This window comes from Aphelocoma coerulescens, chromosome 8 (assembly GCF_041296385.1).
Source record: "Aphelocoma coerulescens isolate FSJ_1873_10779 chromosome 8, UR_Acoe_1.0, whole genome shotgun sequence".
NCBI lineage: Eukaryota > Metazoa > Chordata > Aves > Passeriformes > Corvidae > Aphelocoma > Aphelocoma coerulescens.
The window spans coordinates 4,957,428-4,979,392 of NC_091022.1; the positions used below are offsets into that span (position 1 = coordinate 4,957,428).

The following is a 21,965-nucleotide window of genomic DNA, read 5'->3' on the forward strand; positions in this document are numbered from 1 at the left end:
GGCTTTTTAGAGAACACTGGGTATTCCCAAGTGAATAGGGAACATAAACCACAGTTATTAGCATCTACAGTATCATTTCAATGGGGCTTAGATGCATGGCTTTCTTTTATATAAATAACTGTGAATTACACAGCAAATTCCATCTGGACATTAACCTCTCACTTTTGCACATTGAAGGTGCTTGACCAGGCTGCCTGAGAGGTTGTGGAGTCTCCATCCTTTGTTCTGGGCAACCAGCTCTGGCTGACCCTGCTTGAGCAAGGGGGCTGGACTGGATGATCTCCAGAGGTGCCTTCCAACCTCAATGACCCCCTGGCTTTGTACATAATAACTCTCTTTGCATACAAATTTGCATACAAATGCTCACACCACCATAACACAAACTGGAATCTCCAAAGATGCTGGGGATTTACACAAGAACAACAGCAAAAAAGCCGCGTGCTCAAGATCTGGCTTGTGTGTGGCTCTGCATCTCAACCTGAGCTTAGAAACAAACCCGTCACACATAAAAGGGAATTTCTGCAGCACACATACCAATTTAGTCCCAGATCCACCCCAAGGTCTCCTGGCATCACTCTGCCAGCAATGCTCTGTCTGCCAGCAAGTTTTCATTGGTTCAGTTTATTCATTCAAAGAATGAAATAACCGTATCAGCTCAAAACAAAAAATCAGCTGATTTATACCTAAACTGAAGTATTCCACACCCCCAGCAGCAAAGCAAAGCTGTGGAAGCATCTGTGCAGACACAGTCCCAACATACAAGACCTTTACTCTTCTGATCTGTTTAACATTTAGCTGAGGAAGATGGTAACAAGGTTTACATTGGGATCAGAAAAATCCACCTAGTTAGCTATGAAACCTGGCTGGATTCTGTAAGACAGTCTGCTTGTATAAATCTGTCTGCCATTGAGAAACCAGCCTGAAACATCTACATAAAGAACTGGGTTCTCATTACCTGCTTAAAGCACAGTGCTGTGGCTTCCAAGTCCCGTTCTTTAGTCCCTGAATGCCCAGGAGCTTTAGGAGAACCAGCACCATGTTTTCTGCGCTTCCGAGAGTCCCATCGTGGTGGAGTTTCTGATGAGGAGTGTGATGATCTGTGTTTACTCACGTGCCTCTTCTTCACAGTAAAGTCCTTATATTCTTCTTCCTCCTCTTCTTCCCAGAAGCTAGGTAATGCTCTTGGCTCCCTTGTGGCAGGTCTATCACCATGCCCAGTCCCTGCATAGCTGTCAGGTGGCTTTTTGGGAATTCTGACATCTTCACTCCGCTTTTTTGAGCCCTCTGCCTTTTTATGTGGTACCTCATACACAGAGGACTTAAACTTTTCTAACATAGTTTGTTCTACTTTTAGCTTGAGTTTGCAGAGTTCAGCTTTCTCTCTCTTTTTCTTCAGTGCCTTGTCCCTCTGAAGTTCAAAGCTGTGCCAGAGCTTTTTCCCTTCTGTTCCATCAGAGCGACTTCTTTCCTTGCTGGCAGTCACCACATCAGGAGTGCGGGTGGTTTTGCCATGTTTGATTTCTTTGGCTTTAAACTGGATCACTATTTTCTTTTGCTTCTCAGTTTGAATTGAAGAACCATCCAGGGTTTTGCTTCTGTTTGGAGATTTTTCCTGGGACCTTCCATCAGCATTGTGGGAAACACTAGAACTTCGGTGTCGCTTCTTCTCTTGCCCATCTTTCTCTGGTTTGGACCTACAGAAACATGAAGAAAGTAATGTAATTTAGCTCAGTTAATGGAAAAGAGCAACAAAAAAGGCACCTGCATTTGATTTAGACAGAGCTAAGTATTTTTGAGCATCATGCTCTTAAACATGACTTGGAGCAACATCTGTCCTTCAAATAGTTTGATATGGCATTTATTTGATTTACCTTTCTCCACTGTACAGCCATTTTAGCTTTAAGAAAATGAAGAAAAAGCTTTTTCTGCACTTACTGTTGGTTTGAGAGACACCCTACACAGTCGAGCTTCTTCTTATCACACAGATAAGTTTTAACAGCAGTTCAGTGATAAAGGAGGTGTGTTATCCTAAAAGGTCAGCTTGGTCACACAGTGCCAAAACACACACAGCTTTCAAACTGTTTATCCTGTACTGACTGGAGAACTTGGAAAGGGAACAATGGATGGGAATATAGTAGCATTCTACAGAAATTGTGAATTATATGAAAAATTTTTAGGAAACTTTCTTATAAGAGCACAGAAAATACTCAGTAATTATATTGATTGTACCCTAGGTTTAAAATATCCAAAGAAAGACCAGTAAAAACACTGTATTTTATTTGGTAAACAGGTTGAAAACAGTCTTCAGTTCAGCATTAAAGGGTCCATAATTGTTATACTTTTAAGTAGTTCTATTTAATGACAGATTGAGAATTTACCTCTGAAGTTCTGTTTCTCCTTTCACAGTGTGCTTGTAAGATCTTGTGTCTTCAGAGTTCTGAAAGAAAAATAAAAATTCAGAGGCTTATAGAGGAAACTGCAGTTAAAAAAAAGACCTTTGTAAGACAGTGTCACAACTGAGTGATTTGGCTCCTTAGAGAAACACTGTCAAAGGGTGCCAAGGATGTGCATGCAAAGATAAGGGTGCAAAGGGTTTAGCAGCACTTCATGATTTAATCATGGAGCACTTAAATGCTTAAAAAATGATTCAACACGGCCCACTACAACACTGACAACTACAGATCTGAGACAGTAATATTCCTACCATGATCAATTCACAGGCACTCAGGTAAAACCATGTGTCCCACAAGGCAGGTACTTTTTACACACCTCACATTAGATGACTCAGTTTTCCCAAAACCACAGCAGGGTGTAGGAAGTTACAACAGAGAATGGTAACATATGGATTATTTTGGATAAGGAAGCTCCAGTCAGTTCATCCTTTCACAAATAATTCGCTCCTTCAATAACAGGGGCATGCTGACTCAGTGAGGCCATTAGGTCACTGCAGCAGAGATTCTTCCTACCTAGAGAGGCCTTAGCCGGTTTATTTCCACACTAGAGAGCATTTAATGCAAAAATCAGATGCTTGCAGAAACCAGGGGAGTCCTAAATTAAGGCAGTTTTGAGAACTTCTGCCTGTGGTTGGTTCTGGAGCTGCAATGCAACAGAAAAAGCAGAAGGACAGACAATTCCAAAGGCTCCCCCCGGGGTCACATCCACCTCCCTGCTGTCCCCACCGGCTGGAAGGCAGTGAAGGAGCTCCCTTGGGGTAGGTGGAGCTCATGATGCTGCTGGGACAACTTCTGGTGGTAACAAACCCATTTCCAGCTGCTCAGTTATTCATTTCTCTCTTCAAGGCCTATTCCCCATGAGTTTCCATGACATTTTTAATATTTCTTTTCAACCTATCTCCTCCTTTTCTCGAAAATTTTCACTTAATTTAGTAATCACAAGCAGATTTTCTTACTGTTCCTCTCCTCCCAGCACTATCAGTTTGGGGTATAAGACACCTCCCACCCATACTGGGATCACACTGGAGGGCACTTGCTACTTTTAGAAGTTTCCTTATCTTTTTGCTGTTAAAGCTGTATTCTTCAAACTGGTAGAAGCATTAGCAATGGAAATAAGCTACAGTATGAGGTTTTAAGCCAAGTGTTTACCCTTTGTATTACAGAAGTAAAAAAAACCAACAAAACAAACAATAAAGCACCTTAGGATAAGTCAATTTTAAAAGACAAATTGAATAACAGTAAGGAATTCAGTGGAAGAAAAAATAGTTATAAATATTTGACTTTGAACAACATTTTCTCTATGATCAAAAAGCATCTAACGCGAATAATTCAGTTTATAAGGCCATAATATCATGCTCATTTATTAACACTTGCAAAAAAATTTTGAAAACACAGATAAAAGCTCTCTTACTTTATATATATATTCTCTGCAAAATCCAGTGGAAAAAAAATCTAGCAAATTTAAGTGTGGATTTATTAAACTACTGCTTTATCAACTATGTATTGCACTTCTGAGAGTAAACACCTTGTCAGAAGCGGACATAAACAATAAAAAATAATAGGAAGCTACCCACATGTGTGACCAGAAAGATGACAACTCCTGTAGTACCTGCATTTTACAAGTGATTCAGTGAAGACTGACTCACTAGACACAAGGATGTACTAGAATATGCTGAGAATTTTGGTCATTAATTTAAGTCTCAGTGGCTAGAAGGAAATATTTGAAAGTCGCTCACCAAAATGCTGTGAAGGACAACTTGTGGTTAATCAGAAAATTAAGATATATGATCCAAGATACAGAACAGTCCAAGAAAACAGCACTGGTTTCAGTACCAGTATTAAACCCAACTTTCCTCAAAGAGAAAGATACACTAAAATAAAAAAAGTATCCTATTTTCTGATTCCCACACTACTCACAGCCTCTGGAGAAAACCACCATTAATTATCTGACCAACTCAACCCTCCTGCTGCTCTTTATGACCCTGTCTTTAAATTGGATTCATCCTTCTACCACAAGGCCACTAAACAATTCATGTTTTCTTGAATTTAGGAGACTGAATTAAGATAATAAAAGTAGTAATATTTCTGCTCCTACTTTGTCATCCTGGCCATCCAAACAGTCTTCCTTTCCAGCTAGTTTCTTCAGCTTCTTTTTAGACATCTTCAAATCCTACGACAAAAAGTGTGCTGTCTTTATTACTTGTGTCAAGTTTTTAGGTCCAGGTGAGATAAAAATAAATTTTAACTGCATAGAAAAAAATACTTTAATAATCTTTTGTTTTCTCATTACAGAGCCACAGCAGATCTCAACAGGGTTAATTACTTACATCTAAGGGAACGCCTGAGTAGAAAGCACAGCGATTACACCTCCCCAGAGACACTTATTTTGTACCAGCAAACAAGCAGAAACAAGCATCCTTTAACACTGAGTCGTATAACCAAGTTTTAAGACCACCGAACATTGGAAGGGGCTGCCCAGGGAGGTGTTGGAGTCCCCATCCGTGACGGTGTCCAAGGAAGGCCTGGACGCGGCACTCAGTGCTCTGAGCTGGCGACAGGGTGGGGATCGGGCATAGCTTGGACTCGATGGGCTTGGAGGGCTTTTCCAACCCAAATGAAGCTGTGCCTCTCGAAGGCAGTCCCGACTATGTGACTGTCGCATTCGCTCCCTCCCGAGGATGGAGGAATTACAGTGACATCCCGCAGCAGCCCCACCACCCTCCACACAAACCAGCACACACCAACAGGAAGTTCAGGAGAGCTGTGGAAGGCTTTACCCGGAGCTCCCGAGGCGATTCCCCAGATCCCAAGCAGGGGAGCCCGGGAGCGGTTCCGCCCTGAGGCGCGGGCAGCACCGGGCTCTGAGGGAGCCTCTCCACGGAGGGCTGAGGGGCGGCAGCCTCTTCCCTCACTCCCTCCAAGGGGAGAGCCCGGGGGCCGCGGGCCCCCGGGGCGCTGCCAGCATAGCTTCCCTTCCCTTCCTCCCTGCCCACAGGGCACCGTGCGGCGCCGCCTCACCCCGCTCGGCTGCTACCCCGCGGACCCCGCGGCGGCTGTTGGGGCCGGTTGGGCGGCTCGGGCCGTGCCGGCTCCTCCTCCGCCGCAGTGCGCGCCGGGCCGGCCCGGGCGCGGCTGGGAAGTGTAGGCGGAGCGGGCGGAGCGGGCCGGTCAGCGTGCGGGCTTCCGCGGCGGGAACATGGCAGCGGCAGAGGCGGCGGAGGCCGTTCTGGGGCGGCAGCAGGAGCAGCAGGAGGAAGAGGAGGAGAACCACGGCCATGAAGGCAGCGGCGAGCCGGCGGCGCTCAGTGAGAGCGGGCGGGGATCGGACGGGCGGGGGAGCCGGGCCCGCCGTGCCAGGGCTGAGGGCGGGCGGGCGCCATGCGGAGCCCGGGCGGGTTTGAATTTACACCCCGGGCAGGTTTGAATTCGCACCCCGGGGCCGCTTCTCACCTGGGCCGCGGAGCCCTGGGAGGCGCAGGCTCCCGGTTCTCCCGTTTTCCCGGCGCGGTGCGGGACCACACGTGTTCCCGCGGGGCCTCGCGCCGCTCGAACCCGCGCTCCTGGCGCGTCTTTCTTCCCCAGAGCTAACGATACTCTGTCTTTGGTGATCGTTTGTTATTCTGTGGGGTCCTGTGAGGAGCCCGGGGTGCGGCGTGGGCGCAGTATTTTAAACCAAAACGTGTTTGCGCCATGTGCTCAAGGATAATCCTGCTGAAGCAGGGAGGTTGGACCACCGTGGTCCTTCCGACCTGACCCGCTCTGGGATTCTGTAAACTGGTTTTGCTGAATTTCCAGCCCCCCAAGTGAGCCCTTGCTGCCGCAGCCTTACGGTTCGAGTGAGCTGACTCTTCTAATTAATTCTTTTTCCCGTTTAAGTATACTTTAGGCTCTCTGAAGCGTTATTCTGTTTGTGTGCAATCAGTGATTCCTGGTGGGCATTTAAAAAGTCCTGAGGTCTTGGTTCGGTAGGAGCCTGCTTTTCTTCATCATTCAGTGTGAAAGTTTACCTCTCTCCATGTGCATTTACACATTAACTGGTTTTTTACATATATGCGAATTATCCTTTTCAAACATTTTTATCTCTCCAGGTGCTCTGAAGGTGCAGCCTGTCCAGCTCTGCTGTTTTTTTGTCACTGCTGTGCTCTCACTGCATTTTTATAACTGTTTCCACTTTTCTCGCAGCCAACCAACAGCTATTAGGGATTTCTTACCAAACATCTTTTTACTTACTCGTTTTCTTTCTACCATTATATTAATAAAGCATGTAGAAACTATCACCAGGAATCTTACAACATCTTAATGGAGCACTAGGCTTCATGCAAGTCTCTCTTAGGCGAGTTGTCAGCTTGAAACAGGTCTGTGAGAAACACAGCAACAATCTCTGCGTAGCAATGCACCTCCTGATACATTGTAAGGTAGGTAGAATAGTTTTACTCTGTGCTTCTGTTTCATCAGTTTCTTGAGCCCCTGTCTTGAGGTATTCCTTCCATTTCCTCTTTCTGTTTTGTTTTCATAATAACAGATATTTGTGCCCAACAGCGATGTTTAAAAGAAAACAAAAAAAATGTAGCCCAGGAGAACCTGAAGAACTCCTGTAAGATCCTTCCAGCCTGTCTTAAGTTCTGGTCAGGAGTAGGTGGGCAGGGAAGAGCAGCAAAATCAGAAAATCATTGAATGGCTTTGGTTGGAAGGGACCTTAATGTCCATCCCGTTCCAGACCCTGCCATGAGCAGGGACACCTTCCACTATCCCAGGCGGCTCCATGCCCCATCCAAAGAGCAGCCATACATTCCTGGATCCTCTAAAAATAACTTCTGACACAAACCAGTTTGTAGCTCCGTATTTTCTCCATGTGGTGCATCCCAGTTTCTGTGTTAGGATAGAGAGCACGTGGTTGCCTTCTGTGCTCTCTCTGCACTTCTTGATCTTGGCAACGTCTGTCCCATCCTTGGCCTGCTCTGTTGCTTCTCAGTAGTTGCAAAGCAATGTCAGGGCTTTGTTATTTCTTGTTACCCGTGGTTGAAACTTCCCTAGTCCAACCTGTCCCTTGGAATCTTGCTGGGAGCAGAGCAGTATTGATAGATACACGTGGCTTCCTGAATCCTTTCCTAGTGCTTCCTAGTATCCCTTGGAGGGGGTCGGACCACACCTTCTGGGGATTTCTTCCTCTTCAGTTGTTTTCCCCGGGTTTGACTTGGGCACTTGACTATTCTCATCATTTTATTGCCCCATCTCTCAGCCTTTTTAAGTGCTTGAAATTCTTCACCAGGCTCATCTGGAACTGCCCCAGGAAGTCATTCATTTGCAAATGCTGATGGCACCAGCACTTAATCTCATCACTGCCTCTGCTGATAGCAAATTCCTGCCTTAGTCTCTTCTTCTTTCATACTGCTTGAATCATGAACTGTTCTAAACTTTCCTAGCTGATAGAAAATTGTCAGGAGAATTTGGACCTCCTCCTTGCCTGCTTTGCCTTGCTTCACTGCATCCTGCCAGAAAATAACATGTAAATGTTATTTTATTAAAATAAATATTAAAATAACATGTAATCTGATACTGATACGTGAATATTCGTTTCAGCTGTCCAGGATGGCATTATTCCATAGTGGTTTCCAAGGACGATTGGAGTGATAATTCATCTCCTACTATTCTCCTACATAATTTGTTTTTCCTCCTTCACACTTGTAGTCAGCACTGGATTATTGGAAACAAATGAACGTCTTTGTACAGTTCAATTACATCAACAGCACTTTCACTGGGTTTTTGTTGGTTTTAAGATGGTGTGGTGGTCTCTGAAAAACTGAAAAGCAACAACCTGGATGTGAAAATTACCGAGTCAGAATTGGAAGCTGAAGTAAAAGGAGCAGAGGAAGAACGCCCAAGGGAATCTGATAGCAACATTTTGGATGTATCATCTGATTATCCAAGAGGTTTGCTAATAAACGCCTAATATTTGTGTCATGTTCTTGAGGAAAGGTAGAAATAGTAGGGAGGAAAGGTAAAGGGAATGTGTGAAATCTCATTTTAAAACTCACCTCTGTATCCTGAGCATGTGGATCAGTTGCTTTGTCTTGCATAAGAAAACCTGAAGATTTATCCTGTAAAAACATTGTAAAGGTTAAAGCTGCTACAGAATCTGTGTTACAGTGAAGTGGGATGTACTGTGTGCTGGAATCAGTAAAGCAGATTTGAACCTAAATTTTTTGGTCTTGGCAAATTCTGACTGGTAAGTTGAAAAATCAGATGGTAGATTTGAAGGTTAAACTGTTTACTAAGGGAAAGAAAAAAATATGGTAGAACTTAATGTATCCTGGCTCCACAGTGAATAATTGTTCTTAAATTTGGTCCACTTTTAGTTGATATTTAGTTTTGCCAGTCAGTTCATAGGATGTTTTTGTACTGCTTTCTTGCATGATTTGCATTCACTATAAATGCTGAGCAGTAAAACCAGTTGTAAAGGGAATGTGACTTGATCTTTTCAGCTGTTTTTTTTCGAATGAGGGCCTTTCCAATCTGAGAAAGTTTGTCAGTATTAAAGTGTGTCAGTATTAAAAAGAAGTAGGAATATATGAAAATGTATGGATCTTATTAAACAGCCATTCTGGGGGTAATTTTTGCAGTCATTCCTGCTGCCATGGAAGTAAAAGGACAAAAACAAGTATTCCAATTGTTACTACAGTAATTCTCTAACAGTGCTAGATTTGAAATGATGCATAGAAAAGTAGCAGTAAACTAAAAGCAACTTTTAAGCTAAGAATGTCTAACTTCTAAATATTTCTGGGATTTTTTTTAGACAAACATATTTCAATTCAGAGACACCTTGCTGATCTAGAGAAACTGGCTGACCTGAGAGAAGGTGAGTTTTCCACAGCAGTGTCGCAGAACACAGATCTTCATGTTAGATTTTCCTTTAGATTTTATCTTTAACACACTACATATATTTAGGATATTTAAAGACTAGAGGTTTTGTAAAAAAAGGGCTTTATGATTTATTCTCTTATTCTGCTAATTTCTGCCTGAGAGGTTGGTTGATATTCAGCTAGTTTTTATTTAAGTTAGTACTTAAAGGGCTTCAAGACCTTTGTTACACAACCTTGCCTTTGCTTTTTGTGTCTCACGTGCAGGATTTTCAAGAATTACTTTTTATATTTTTCAAAATTATTTGATATAGGGTATATTGTCTTTTTTGCAGCTTAAAGAGATATCAGCTGCTTGTTTTATCCAGAAGATCCAGGAGTTGGAACAACAAAGTCTTTTTCTAACCACCTAATTTGTGGGGGTTTTGGTTTGCTGGTTTTTTTTTTAACATTTCAAGTCTCTGCATGTCATCTGTAAAGTACTGTTGTTCCTCAGTACTTTTCAGAAGTTTCATTAGCCACATGTTTGCTGGAGTAAAAAATACTAGAAACCAAAACCCAAAGGTAGTAGAAGTTAATGATTTTTAAAGTTGTAGTGATTTTGGTCTACATTCTATGGAGCTGAAAGAGGCAACCCATAAATTTTAAATTTGTACATGAAACAAATGAATGTTCCCTGAGGATTTAATTGCTAACTCATGTTGATTTTACCTTCAGCCTTTTTTATCTTGGCCTGCATCTCAGCTAACACGAGTGGTAACTGCATTTCATGTTTCTCATAGTTTTTAATTGTATTTTCAGATGAAAAGAAGCCTTGTCCGTTGTGTCCTGAGGAGAAATTCAAAGCTTGCTATAGCCACAAACTCCATCGTCACCTGCAGAATTTGCACTGGAAAGTTTCTGTTGAATTTGAAGGTAATAGCAATTGCATTTGAATAGTAAATACTAGAAGAAATTGTAGGCATGTTCTGTGTTTCATCTTTCGAAATTCCTCTTGATTTAAGTATTTTGTTACCAGCTCTGAATTAGAACCATATTTTGACAGAATGAATTTTGAGGTGAGATGTAAAATGTAAATGTGAAATAACTGTATTCTTCTCCAGCCAAAATGGTTACAATTGTGCGTTCTCTCTTTAGAAAAACACCAACAATTCCTTGGCATGTCATGAAAATTACCATAAAATTTAAAGTATGTGTGTAATGACAACTGCTTCAATAAAAGTTTTAGTTATATATTAATAATAATCAGACACACACGTGGTCAATTTTGGTGCATCATAAAGATTCCATGGGTTCCGATAAACATTTGAAGTATTTATGTACTATCAGTATTTAGTAGTTTTAATTGTTTTTTAATAAACTCTGTGATATGCTTATAAGATGCATTAAAATCCCTGCAAGAAGTTTAGGAAGGAAAAGAAAGCAGTGTGTGTTTTTTAAAAATCCAAGTGTATGGGTTTGTGGGAAATAAAGTGACTGTTCAGAGGATAGGGAAGATAAAGTTAAACTATAAATGTTCCAACTGGAGTCAGGTATCTCATTTTGGTTTCCTTTAACTGGAACATATGTTTTATAGGAGTCCTCACACAAGTCTTTTAGCCAGGTAACAATATTTTTGTGAAAGACTCACAAGTACTCTTGAACTGGAGACTTGGTGTAGCTTTGTAGGATGTTGAGAGACTTATTTTAGGAAATTGTAGATTCTGTGCATTTTAAAATTTAAAATGTATAATTGGCTGATAAATTACCCTGTGAAGAGAGAATGTACCAGATAATTGGTGATGTTCTCTTATTGCTGTTTTGTGAAATCTGAAGTGAGAGCACGTGGTGCAGGCCGCAGCCAGGCCATTCATTTACTGTTCTGAAATGGGATTTGTTTTCCAGGGTACAGAATGTGCATCTGTCACTTATCCTGTCGGCCAGTAAAACCCAACCTTGTTGGAGACCAGGTAAAAATGCTGAACCACAGAAATTCTTGTTACTGTACAAAGTGGGGGAACTGGGTGACTGAGGGGAGCTTTTGAGATCTGCTTAGTCACCAAATACATCTTGCTCCTCTGCATGTGATGCCAAAAGCTTGTTAGTCCAGGGTGTGTGATAGAACCCTTGGGTAGCTGAATGTGGTTGTACCTCTCTTGTTGTGGGGGGCAGCTGCCTAGATTAGCTCTGACTGTAGATTCCAGATATTTTGAGTGCTCTAGATGTAACAGACTTCTCATCTCCCTGTGTTCAGTTCTACTTTAACCATGTTTTATGTATTGCGAAACTACGTAAAAGACTCTATTTTACAGACATTGGCAAAGTTGGGAGCTCATTACCACTGTATCATCTGCTCGGCAACTATCATACGAAGAACTGACATGATAGGTCACATCAATCGTCACGTGAATAAAGGAGAGACTGAGTCAAGGTTTATCACAGGTGGGCTCTGACTGACAGGAAACATTCAGTCTTTTTCTGTCATGTACCACGTGCAGTAACTGTGATAAGGGGTAGGAGACATGGGAAAAATTCAGAAACAGAGTTAGCTTTTCTAATGACAAATCTGCCCTTAGTATTTCAGGACTTTTGTTTTATCAGAGGTGTAGCAGAGTTGTGATTTAGTTTTGCATTGACCAGTTCCTGTGTTCTTATTGATAGCTAGTACTCCCCTCACCCTTAGTGTTGTAAGTACCAGCTTGTGTGTCTCCAAAAGATTGAGGGACGTGGCATCCACAGAACAAAAAGTCTGAAGTACATCTTTCTGCAGTGTAAAAATCCTCTGCTCTTTATCCAGAATTACAACCCTACCTGACTCTCCAGAATGTGACTTTGATTTCTAAACTTGCAAAAACTAGGTTAAAAACATTTTAAATAATGGGAATGCCAGTAGTTGATGCCTGGGCATCAAACATTCAGTTTGCATGTCTGAAAAGGGATAGTAGTACCATGTTCCATATCTCTGTAGAGTTTGTGTTGTGAAATACATTGCTCTCTGTGTGCTTCCCTTCAGAGCTGTGAGTAAAGAATGGCTCAATTAGCATTTTTTAACAAAATGCATGAGGCAGTTTTTCCTCATGAGAAGAGAGAGGAGAAATCCAGAGGTTTTGTGCTCTGTAGGCACTTGGCAGCTCTTGGGGCCCCTGAAGGTGGAGCAGATACACCCATGTATGCATTTGAAAGCCCTGAGAGAGAGGCAGGGTGAGCACTGGAAGATACCCAGTTGATACAAATTTTTCCTGGTTGTTCCTAGGTACATTTTAGAATGGGGATGAATTGCTCAGAGGAATGGCAGCCTGTGTTTACAGCTGTCAGATCTGAAAGCTTGTTTTGCCACAGAAATTCAGGTTTACACAGAAACTTTGTTTACACAGAACTCAGGTGCTGGAATTGTCCATGTACTTGTGCTGTTGATACACATCTCATGGGACTGTTTGATAACTTAGATTAGATCAATGATTTTTGCAGTTCATGGATACACATTCAGGACTATGTTAACGGGGTTTTAATTAACTAGCAATGTATTATGTTTAAACATGCGAAACAAATGTTCTAAGCCTCAGGCACAGGGGCTGGCTTTCTTAAACTGGAGGGGATACATAAGAGCCCAACTGAGAAACAAATCTGATGTTTTATTAGAAGAAAATTGTGGTAGAGCATGATCCTTATCTGCCACTTTTGAGATTAGAAGATAAATTGTTGCCTGCTTCCCCCCTCATCCTTGTTAACTGGTCCATGTGCTGGCTGGATTGCAGCATAACCCAGACTTCTTGCTTTGTGGGAGCAGTTTTTCAGCGTAATTTACCAAATGTGTTAATATTAATTTCAGTTCTCACCAATTCTTTCCTTCCACCTCAATGACTTGTTTCAGTTCGTGCTCCCAAGTCGTCTTACGAAGTGGTGAAAGAGTCAGCCACAGATGTGCAGGTTCTTCCCAACCACTCCACGCCCCAGAAAACAGATTCCTATTTTAATCCTAAAATGAAACTCAACAGGTGAGAGAGCAGGGAGTGGGAGGATGCATCAGAGGGGTAGGGAGTTTGTAGTGAAAAATACGTGTTCTGAAAAGCAACCCTGCGAAACTTCTGTTCAGAGGGCAGGAGAAAGGAGTTTCTCATCAGAAAACTCTTCTTGACAAATAATATTTATACCAAAGAATGCTATATGTGAAATACTGTCATTTCTAAAGCAATTAAGTATTTTTCTGTAATTAGTAGATTTTACCTTAAGAATATGCTGCTGCAGAATGCAACTTTTCAGCATAGCTGAGGTTTTTGATTTACAGTTCTTCCCTGTAAAAGGTGGAATTTACTGAAAATATTCCACTGTTACGTTAAAGGGAAATAAATAAGGAAAATGAAGTAAAAATGTTCTCTCGACTTACAGACTGTGGCCATTCTTTTTTATCTTCCAGGCAGTTGATATTCTGTGCACTGGCTGTGCTTGCTGGGGAGCGCAAACCCATTGAATGTTTGGATGCTTTTGGTGCCACTGGTAAAGTCCATTTCTTTAATATTTTACTTAATATCCTATAGGAGGAAGCTGCAGAAATTCATAACTGACATCATATACTCAAAAATAACTTGAGGTACACAATACTTTTCTTCCTTAGGCAGGGAGTTGTGAGCTTCTGTACAAAAAAACAGCTGTCCAAAGCTGTATTAAGGTTTTTAAAAAGGCTGTAAATAATATTAAAGTTCGGGGGTCTTCTTAAAATCAGTTGTCTTCATGTCCATGAATTCTGTTTTCCCTCAGGTATCATGGGATTGCAGTGGGCAAAGCACCTCAGAAGTTCTGTGAAAGTTACAATTAATGATTGTAATGAAAATTCTGTGACAATGATTAAGGAGAATTGTCATTTAAACAAAATGAAGGTGAAACTGAACATTAAGGAAGAAGACAATGATGAAACTGTGGGAGATCGAGAAGAAAATAGTGACACCATTGAGGTGACAAAAATGGATGCCAATGTTATCATGCATTTGAGATCATTTGATTTTATGTAAGTGTTTATGTTTCTGTCAAAATTTTCTGGTGTGGTAATGACACACCCCACCCCACTTCCCCAGGATATGATTATACGGAGAAATTGGAATGATAAAAGAATCAACCAACAGTCACTTGAAATGTAATTTTCTTGTCCCAGAATTGGTGTGGGGACAGAACTTTAGCCTTAAATGTTTTAGAAAGTGCTGGAAAAATACTGGTCTTTCTGACATCCAGAATGGATTATAAATATACATAAAAATTTTAAGAGAGGCTGGGGTTTTTTTATAACTTCATTGTCTGTTTGCTGAAGGGAAATACCAAATCAGTTTTGGGTTATTTTAAAACTTCTTTTAGTTTAAAATTTGTACCTTTGCCTGCTGTTTATTGCACCTCTTGTTTTTATCCACTCTACAGCATATTAACTTTGAATTAAATCAGGCTGATTCTTCCAGGTTGGGTATATAGATGCATACATTCAAACCCTATACAGATATCAAAATAAGGAATGGGATTTTTTTGTATTGTACATGATTAACATCCAGATCAAAGCAGTGCTGGAAGTTTTAGTCCTGTTCCTTCTTTCTAAGTGTGATCACAGGTGAAGATTATAAAACAGTGTTTTCCTCAGCGTAAAGCTAGACTCTGGAGCATTTATGCACACTCAGTGGTACTTCCTTTCTTTTCAGCCACTTGGACCCCTTTGGAACTTCTGTGAATTACCTGGACTCTGCCTTTAGAAATGTGAGGAACCTTGGGATTGTGTCGTTGACATCCACAGACATCAGCTCCCTGTATGCCAAGGCTCAACACGTGGCCCTGCGTCACTATGGCTGCAATATTGTCAGAACAGAGTACTACAAGGAGCTGGCAGCCAGGACTGTAATTGCTGCTGTGACAAGGTACTGCTAAACCAGCTCCAATTAGGGTAAAAAATTATTAGGTAATTATTAGAAATAATTAGTGACTGGATGAGGTAAAAATGCATCAGTGGGGGGAGGGGGGGATGGTAACATGAAAAAAAAAGAATACCCAGACTTGCAAACTCTTCTATTTCTCTATCAATTTTGCCATTTTAGAGCTCCATGGGACTTTATAAATACAAATTAAACTGCTTGAATGGCTTCTAGCTAAGCATTTCAGACTTGCTTCAGTGGAACTTGATGTTCCCCGCAGATCCTCATACTTGAGGTTCAAAAGATGGATGTGATTACTGACTTGTGAAATTAATTATTTGCATGTGGATACTCTCAGTAAACTCAGTCTGTGAAATAAATGAAGACAGAAAACCTAATGGGAGAAAAAAGGTACAGGCCAAGAGGATGGGACCACTGCTTGGAAAAGATGAGGAGGAAATGAAATCACCAGGTTTTGAGAATGCCAGAGCACAAATGCTGACCTGAACATGTGTAGATTTCCCTTGTCTTCTTCCTGCACGTGTGATGCTGCAGGTGGGAGACCAGTATTTCTAGCTGTGATAAAAAGAAGTAAAATTAGATTTGCTTGGCCTATCAGGAAGGACACAAAATGAGGCACTTCAGAAAGAACACTTCCTCCTGATCTCTCAAATCTTCAGTACCTCTCTGTAGGAAGTGGATGAACTCAAGAACCGTGCTGCAGGTTCAGGTGTCCATGGCAGTGTTTTCCTGCTGAATTCAGTACAATTTTAGTTTTGTGTGTGTTTCTTCCCCCAGAGCTGCAGCTCGCTGTAACAAAGGCATTGAAGTGCTGCTGGCAGTAGCTCTGGAACACTTTGTTCTGGTGGTGGTCAGAGTTTTACGGGGCCCGACCCCTGCGGATGATTCGGCAAAGAAGGTCCGATACCTCATCCACTGCCAGTGGTGTGAAGAGAGGGTTTTCCAGAAAGAGGGCAATATGGTGGAAGGTAAACGGCTTTTCTTTTGCACTTTGTCTGTCTGTTCTGTGCCTTGTTTATATTTACATCCCATTAGTAACAATTCCCTTGTATGTAACAATGAGTAGTTTGTGTGAGGTAGAGAGGGCACTGTGCTTCATGGCCCTGGGCTAGATCAGTTGTCTGCATGGATTTTCCTGTAAATGGACTGGATTTGTGGCACAGATTGCTCAGGTTGTGGCTGCCCCTGGATCCCTGGAGGTGTCCAAGGCCAGGTTGGATGGGGCTTGGAGCAAGCTGGGCTAGTGGAAGGTGTTCCTGCCCATGGCAGGGGATGGCGCTGGATGAGCTTTAAGGTCCCTTCCAACCCAAACCATTCTGAGATTTGCTTCTACACAGGACATGCTCCCAGCCAGTTCTAGCTGCTGGAGCTGCCAGGATGCCTGGCATGTCCATGGATCTGCCACTTCAGGAAAAGCCCTAGGAGTGGGGTAGCCTTTGATACCATTGGATTCCTCCAGATAGCAGCAGCTTGATAGCTTTTGGTGTCAGACTGCTTTTCTGCTGTTCAGTTCAGTTCTGAAATGCAGACTGAACAGTCTGGCTTTCCTGTGCTGTTGTTACTGGGCTGTCTCCACACGCAGGTTAGCAGAGGCAGGAGACAAAAATTGCACTCCTGAAGATGGTTTGAATGAATGGTAGTTTGAATGAATATAAACCCTAAAACCTTGTTTCCAAGTTAGAGGCTCTTGGATAGCTCACTGCCAACTCATGGTGTCTTTGCCCTGCTCAGAGTCAGGTGCACAAGCACACAATGAGCCTGGTATTAAAAGTTGTTAAAAATCAGATAAAAGTTTTAACGATGGGAAAGAGTAGCTGAGTACAGTGTTATGGTAGAGATCTTAATTAGTAAATTAATTTTGCTTAATGCCTTAATTGCACAGGGCTTACAAGACTCATAGGTGGACTGTGTTTTGCAGATGTAACTGGCTGATGTTTCAGATTTTTTTGTTGGTACTTACTGTTAACCTGGACAGCTGCTTATGTAAGGGTAGGAAGGCAAATATTTTCCTTGTTACTTGAAAGAAACATTGAGAAGTTCCGTTGCTTTTTTTTTCTTCTGTGTTTTCACACTGATTAAAGATCAAGTCATCAATCACTAAATCTCACCATGAGCTGCTTGGTAGAAGTTCAAATGGTGTCACACTTCTGCTGTTGCCCTTCCAAATACCTCACTGAAGTGAGCTCCCACTGCATCTCTGTCTCTGCATTAACACAGGCATGGCTGTCTATTTTCAATCAATTTAAATGCTGTTTTTCTGCTGCAGAAAACCCTTACCAGCAGCTGCCCTGTGACTGCCATGGCAGCATGCCTGGGAAGACAGCAGTGCTTCTTGGTCCTCTCTGGTAAGTCCACATCACAGGACACATTGGGAGGGTCACTCTGGGTCCAGGAGCTCTGAAGCTCATCTGTTCATACCATAACAACTTCTATTTTAGCACTACAGAAGGAGGTACAGCAATCAGGAGCAGTTCAGGAAACTTGAGTGTGGATTTGAATGTAGTGGGGTATTCAGTTTTTCCTTTCATTCAAACCAGTTAATAAGTAGTAACACGTTTTAAATTTCACCTTCAGTGCACTTAAGGAATATGTCCTGCACAGGAGAACCTGCCTCTGTGTTCCTCTATTCCTCAAATATTAAGTAACTCTTGTTACTACATACTTGTGGAGAATTTATTAAATAAATCGTTACATGTGCTGATGGTAATAAATACTATACTGCTTGTTAATTAATATTTGTAGAAACAAGAATAAATATTTTTTAAGTCTTTCAGCCATTTCAGATCAGTATTAAAAATGGTTGGCAATCAACAGTACCTTTCTTGTGGGGGTTGAATGACTTTCTCAACATCTTAGGGCAGAAATAAAATGACTGTTCTTGAGATCTTGACTTTTGTTTTTTTTAAACATGACCAGTGTTGCTGTCATTGAAAAAAAAATCATTTCAGTGTAACATAATTGCTAATCAATTTGGACAAGAGAATTCTGGAGCAGCTTTCACTCAGAAGCCTTAACTTTTGACTTCTCTTGCATTTCATAGGTCAGGAGTGCTCTTCAACACTGGATTCCTCAGGAGGATGCTGCTGGAGGCTGTGCAGTACGGCTTGGATGAAGCTCAGCCACTTCTGAAGACATTAGTTTGTGAAGCAGAGTGCACAACTCTCAAACATTTTTCTACCCACAGTCCTGGTGATGAGAACAAACAAGGTAAGAAAACAGGCAGCCTGTTCACACAGACTGGCTTTGTGGTGATTTTTAGAGATGCTGATCTGTGATAACTTAATTAACAGCAGTGTATCCCTAGAGGTGAATGCATTATTGAATAATTGAATTATTTCCTTCTGTGTAATTAAAGCATTTTGCCACTTTACGGTAGAAATAATTTTGCCTTTTAATTGTATTCTAGAAGAGTGTGGCGTATATATTAAAACACCAAATACTTCTGCAGAATCCTACTTGGTACATGGTAAGTGGAGCATTTAGGTGTAACTTGTTTTATATTTAACAATATTGCACTCAGGAGTTTTTTCCCACCCAGTACTGGTTTTATTTCATCTTTATCCAGAATCATATTTATTGGTAAAAGCAGAATGCCAAATACTCCATGAAGGCCACTTTAATTTACTTCTTACTACTGAAAATGGCCTGTTGATTTAGTTCAGGCCAGATTTTACCTCTGCAAACACCAGCTTACAAAAGCAGGCACACAGCTGAAGTTGCTCTGTGGCTTTGTTTTCGTGCATGCTGTCTGAGGCTTTGCTGGCATTTTTGGGGTGCTCCTGAGTACTGAGTGGTTTCTGTGGCCTCGTTGTGATGCAGGGAAGAGGAAAAGCGAGGAGGTGCTGCGCGGCGCGGCGAAGCGGCAGCGGGCCGAGCACAGTGCCGAGCACCCCCCGTTCTACTACAACATCCACCGGCACAGCATCAAGGGCATGAACATGCCAAAGTAAGTGTGGGCTCACCCTCCAGCCTGGTCTGACACTGACTCTCAGATCGTACTGAGTCAGCCCTGTCAGCACCAAGTCTGTTCTAAATGCAGGGGTTTGGTTTTGCTGCATTTCTTCCCAGGTTAAATAAGTTCCTGAACTATCTGTCGGAGGCTGGATACCGTGTGAGCCGAACCCACTTCGACCCCATGGGAGTCCGCACCAATGCGCCCCTGGTGCAGTTCAAGACTGTTCTCATGAAGTACAGCACTCCCACCTACGTGGGGGCACAGGCAGAAGGCCCTGTGCACCTCCCTGGAGAGATCCAGGTGGAAGAGGTTCCGGCTGCTGCAGAGATCAAGGTGGAGGAGGCTGAGTTAGCGGAAGATGGTAAATCCGGAGTCGCTGCCGCCGTGTTCACACAGTCCTACCCCACTCACCGTGCTGCTGATTAATGCAGATGGGTTTGTTCATCAGGATGTTACAGACTTTCAGCACGCCCTGTTCCAGTAAGCCACTCCTTCCTCCCAAGCTGGCGTTTGGCCATTTGAGCTGCCTGTTGTACTTTGAAGGGATGGTTTAGACTTAGCTAGCAGAACTTAGCCCTGATCCTGGCATGGCTGTGGTCACGGAACTGGCACTGTGGGAAGGCTGTGGAGTTAACTGCTTTTTATGCTCACCCCCCTTTCACACTGAGGCATGGAGGCTGCTTCCTAGTCTGTCCAAGCCTTACTGCCAGCACAGCATCCAGGAGGGGGGACAGGGCCAAAAGTGCTCAGTGTTTTGAAATATGAGATTATTGTGAAACATCATATTCCTAAAATGCATCATTCCTAAAACCTGGCCAGCTATGATCCAGAGAGAGGGCATGTTAAGGTAAGAAAATAGTACAGGATAAAATGCCTTGAGTTGAAGCCAGGCAGTCCTGCCTGGGTGCAGCTGTAGCTCCAGGTTGCACGTGTAACTCTGCATTCAGGTCTGTTTCCCGGGTTCTCCCTCCAGGCAGGAGCTGATCCTGGGAGAACAGGAAGGAGTGGTGACACGGCTGCTACCGACCTTCAGTTTGTAACCAAACCTTAGTGAGTTGTGTAGTCACTCTAGGTAGTTGTTTGCTCAGAGCTTACAGTGGTTGTGTGCTGCAGAAAGATACAGGGACAAGGGACCACAATGGATGTTCAGGTGAAGTTAGGTGGTAAGTTGACAATAGTAACTCTGAGCTAAGACCTCTTCTGTGAACGAGCAAAGCTGCCAGGTGTTGGCAGTTCTGGTTTCCTTAAATACATGGCAGCATTCCAGCCAAACAAGCTTGCCTTTGTCATTTTTTCCCCCCACACTTAGTTCTGGTATCTCTGTGTATTCCACTTAAAGAGCTGTCACAGTGGTGGCCGTTTCTCACAGGTTTGGTGTTCAGCCTGGCCCCCAGTGTTAGGTTTATCTAAGAGCAGAATATGAGGGGTTATTATCCTTACCCATCTCTGAAACTTTACAATAAAAGTAACGTGATTGATACACTCCTGATGATGCAAAATGTCCTATGCTCCTGTCAGGCCAGAAGTTGCTGCCTCTTTCTTCCACCCTCTTCAACTCCAGATATCTTTGGTGGTCAGTTATTCTCTTCCCTAATTTCAAAAAGAAAGAACCCACTGAAGGGACCTTGGATCAGTGATACAGCAACAAAGTGTCCTTCAAAAATGTAGTGTTGACAGTTCTTTTCCAACGATCACCTTGGGATCACATTGGAAAGACAAATGGAAGGAGAGAATTTCCCATTCCCTAGTGGCATTTTTGGGTTTTGAAGTGGATAGAGTGTGGCAGACGTTGCTTGCAGGCAACACACTTCACTGTCAATAGGATAAAATCAGTCCTAAGGTCAGTTACCTGGAGCAAAAAATTATTCTGATTACAGTAAAGTAGGTTAAAAAGAAAGTTTAACTGAAGCCCCTTGTGGGAAATGCTTTTGATTACTCTGAGCTCCTTTTAAGGAGCTGAAGGTATTGAATACCTTTCCTAAGCCAGGGCAACTATTCCCAGGTGTCTGGAGGGGCAGAAAAAGTGAAGTTCAGGCTTGTCTATACAATCTGGGCTCTTCCTCTACCAGACTGGCAGAAGCTGCTGTGATCTGAGGTGGGGTGTGGCAGTGCAAGGGGCTGTAACCCCCCTGACCCCTGAGGACAACACTGATAACAAACCGTGGTGGTCAGGCCCCAAAGTTAAATGCCTCCCTCTTAGTTAGGGTGAGAGCCCACAATCCCCCAGTTCTACGATTTACATGTTTCCCTACACTTGGTTCATGTTTTCCCCTCCCAGTTTTGTGTATAAGTCTATGTATATTCATTTCCCTTAGTTAATATGTATAAGCTCTAGAAAGTTCTGTAGTACTCCACACCCCCACTGGTTCCTTCCCCAAATCCCTCCTATGTTATTCCCATTGGTTCCCTCACTGCTAACCTCGCCTACTTGCCCTTATCTCATTGGCTGTAATCCCTTTCCCCCCCTTCCCTATCCCCACTATCGAATCCCTGAACCCTGTCAAAAATTCGGCTTTTCGTGGCTGTCCCTTCACGTGAATAAACCTCAGCATGGAATCCATTCGGAGAGTCCCCTCTCCTCTTCTTCTTCGCCTGCATGCCCTCACACCTGCCTCAGAGGAGATTGCTCCCTCGGGTGAGGAGCTCTTCCCCTCCTTTTTATGTGCCACCTTCCAGAGGGGCTGCAGCCTAGACCTCCGGGCTCCTCTTTGTTGGCACGCTGGGTGCAAACCCCCTCTGGGGTTTTGCCTGTTGTAAGGAACCAGTGGAAGGGATGTTTGTAACTCAGGCCTCTGGGAATTCTCTTCCTCTTCAGCAG

At 42.8% G+C, this 21,965-nt stretch overlaps 2 protein-coding genes across 8 annotated transcripts in view; one reads left to right on the forward strand and one right to left on the reverse strand.

Annotated features, from left to right (window-relative positions):
• The window catches only part of SWT1 (SWT1 RNA endoribonuclease homolog), a 28,048-nt gene extending 22,488 nt beyond the window's left edge, over nucleotides 1-5,560 (reverse strand). For 4 of the 7 annotated variants that reach the window (XM_069023797.1, XM_069023799.1, XM_069023796.1 and 1 more), the window contains exons 1-4: nucleotides 5,472-5,559; nucleotides 4,549-4,623; nucleotides 2,379-2,437; nucleotides 956-1,694 (exon numbers count right to left, since the gene is read on the reverse strand). In XM_069023797.1, coding sequence (XP_068879898.1) covers nucleotides 956-1,694; nucleotides 2,379-2,437; nucleotides 4,549-4,614 — 864 coding nt within the window. In that variant the 5' untranslated portion in view covers nucleotides 4,615-4,623; nucleotides 5,472-5,559. The other 3 variants (XM_069023801.1, XM_069023800.1, XM_069023795.1) reach the window with 2 other exon arrangements.
• A 27-nt stretch (nucleotides 5,561-5,587) lies between these two features.
• Nucleotides 5,588-21,707, forward strand: TRMT1L (tRNA methyltransferase 1 like). Its single transcript, XM_069023802.1, has 16 exons — nucleotides 5,588-5,758; nucleotides 8,231-8,383; nucleotides 9,247-9,309; nucleotides 10,112-10,225; nucleotides 11,195-11,259; nucleotides 11,602-11,731; nucleotides 13,161-13,284; nucleotides 13,704-13,783; nucleotides 14,045-14,291; nucleotides 14,965-15,177; nucleotides 15,970-16,160; nucleotides 17,459-17,537; nucleotides 18,233-18,399; nucleotides 18,599-18,658; nucleotides 19,012-19,138; nucleotides 19,261-21,707. The coding sequence occupies exons 1-16, from the start codon at nucleotides 5,650-5,652 to the stop codon at nucleotides 19,571-19,573; spliced, it is 2,235 nt and encodes a 744-aa protein (XP_068879903.1). The 5' UTR covers nucleotides 5,588-5,649; the 3' UTR covers nucleotides 19,574-21,707.
• The last annotated feature ends 258 nt before the right edge of the window (nucleotides 21,708-21,965 follow it).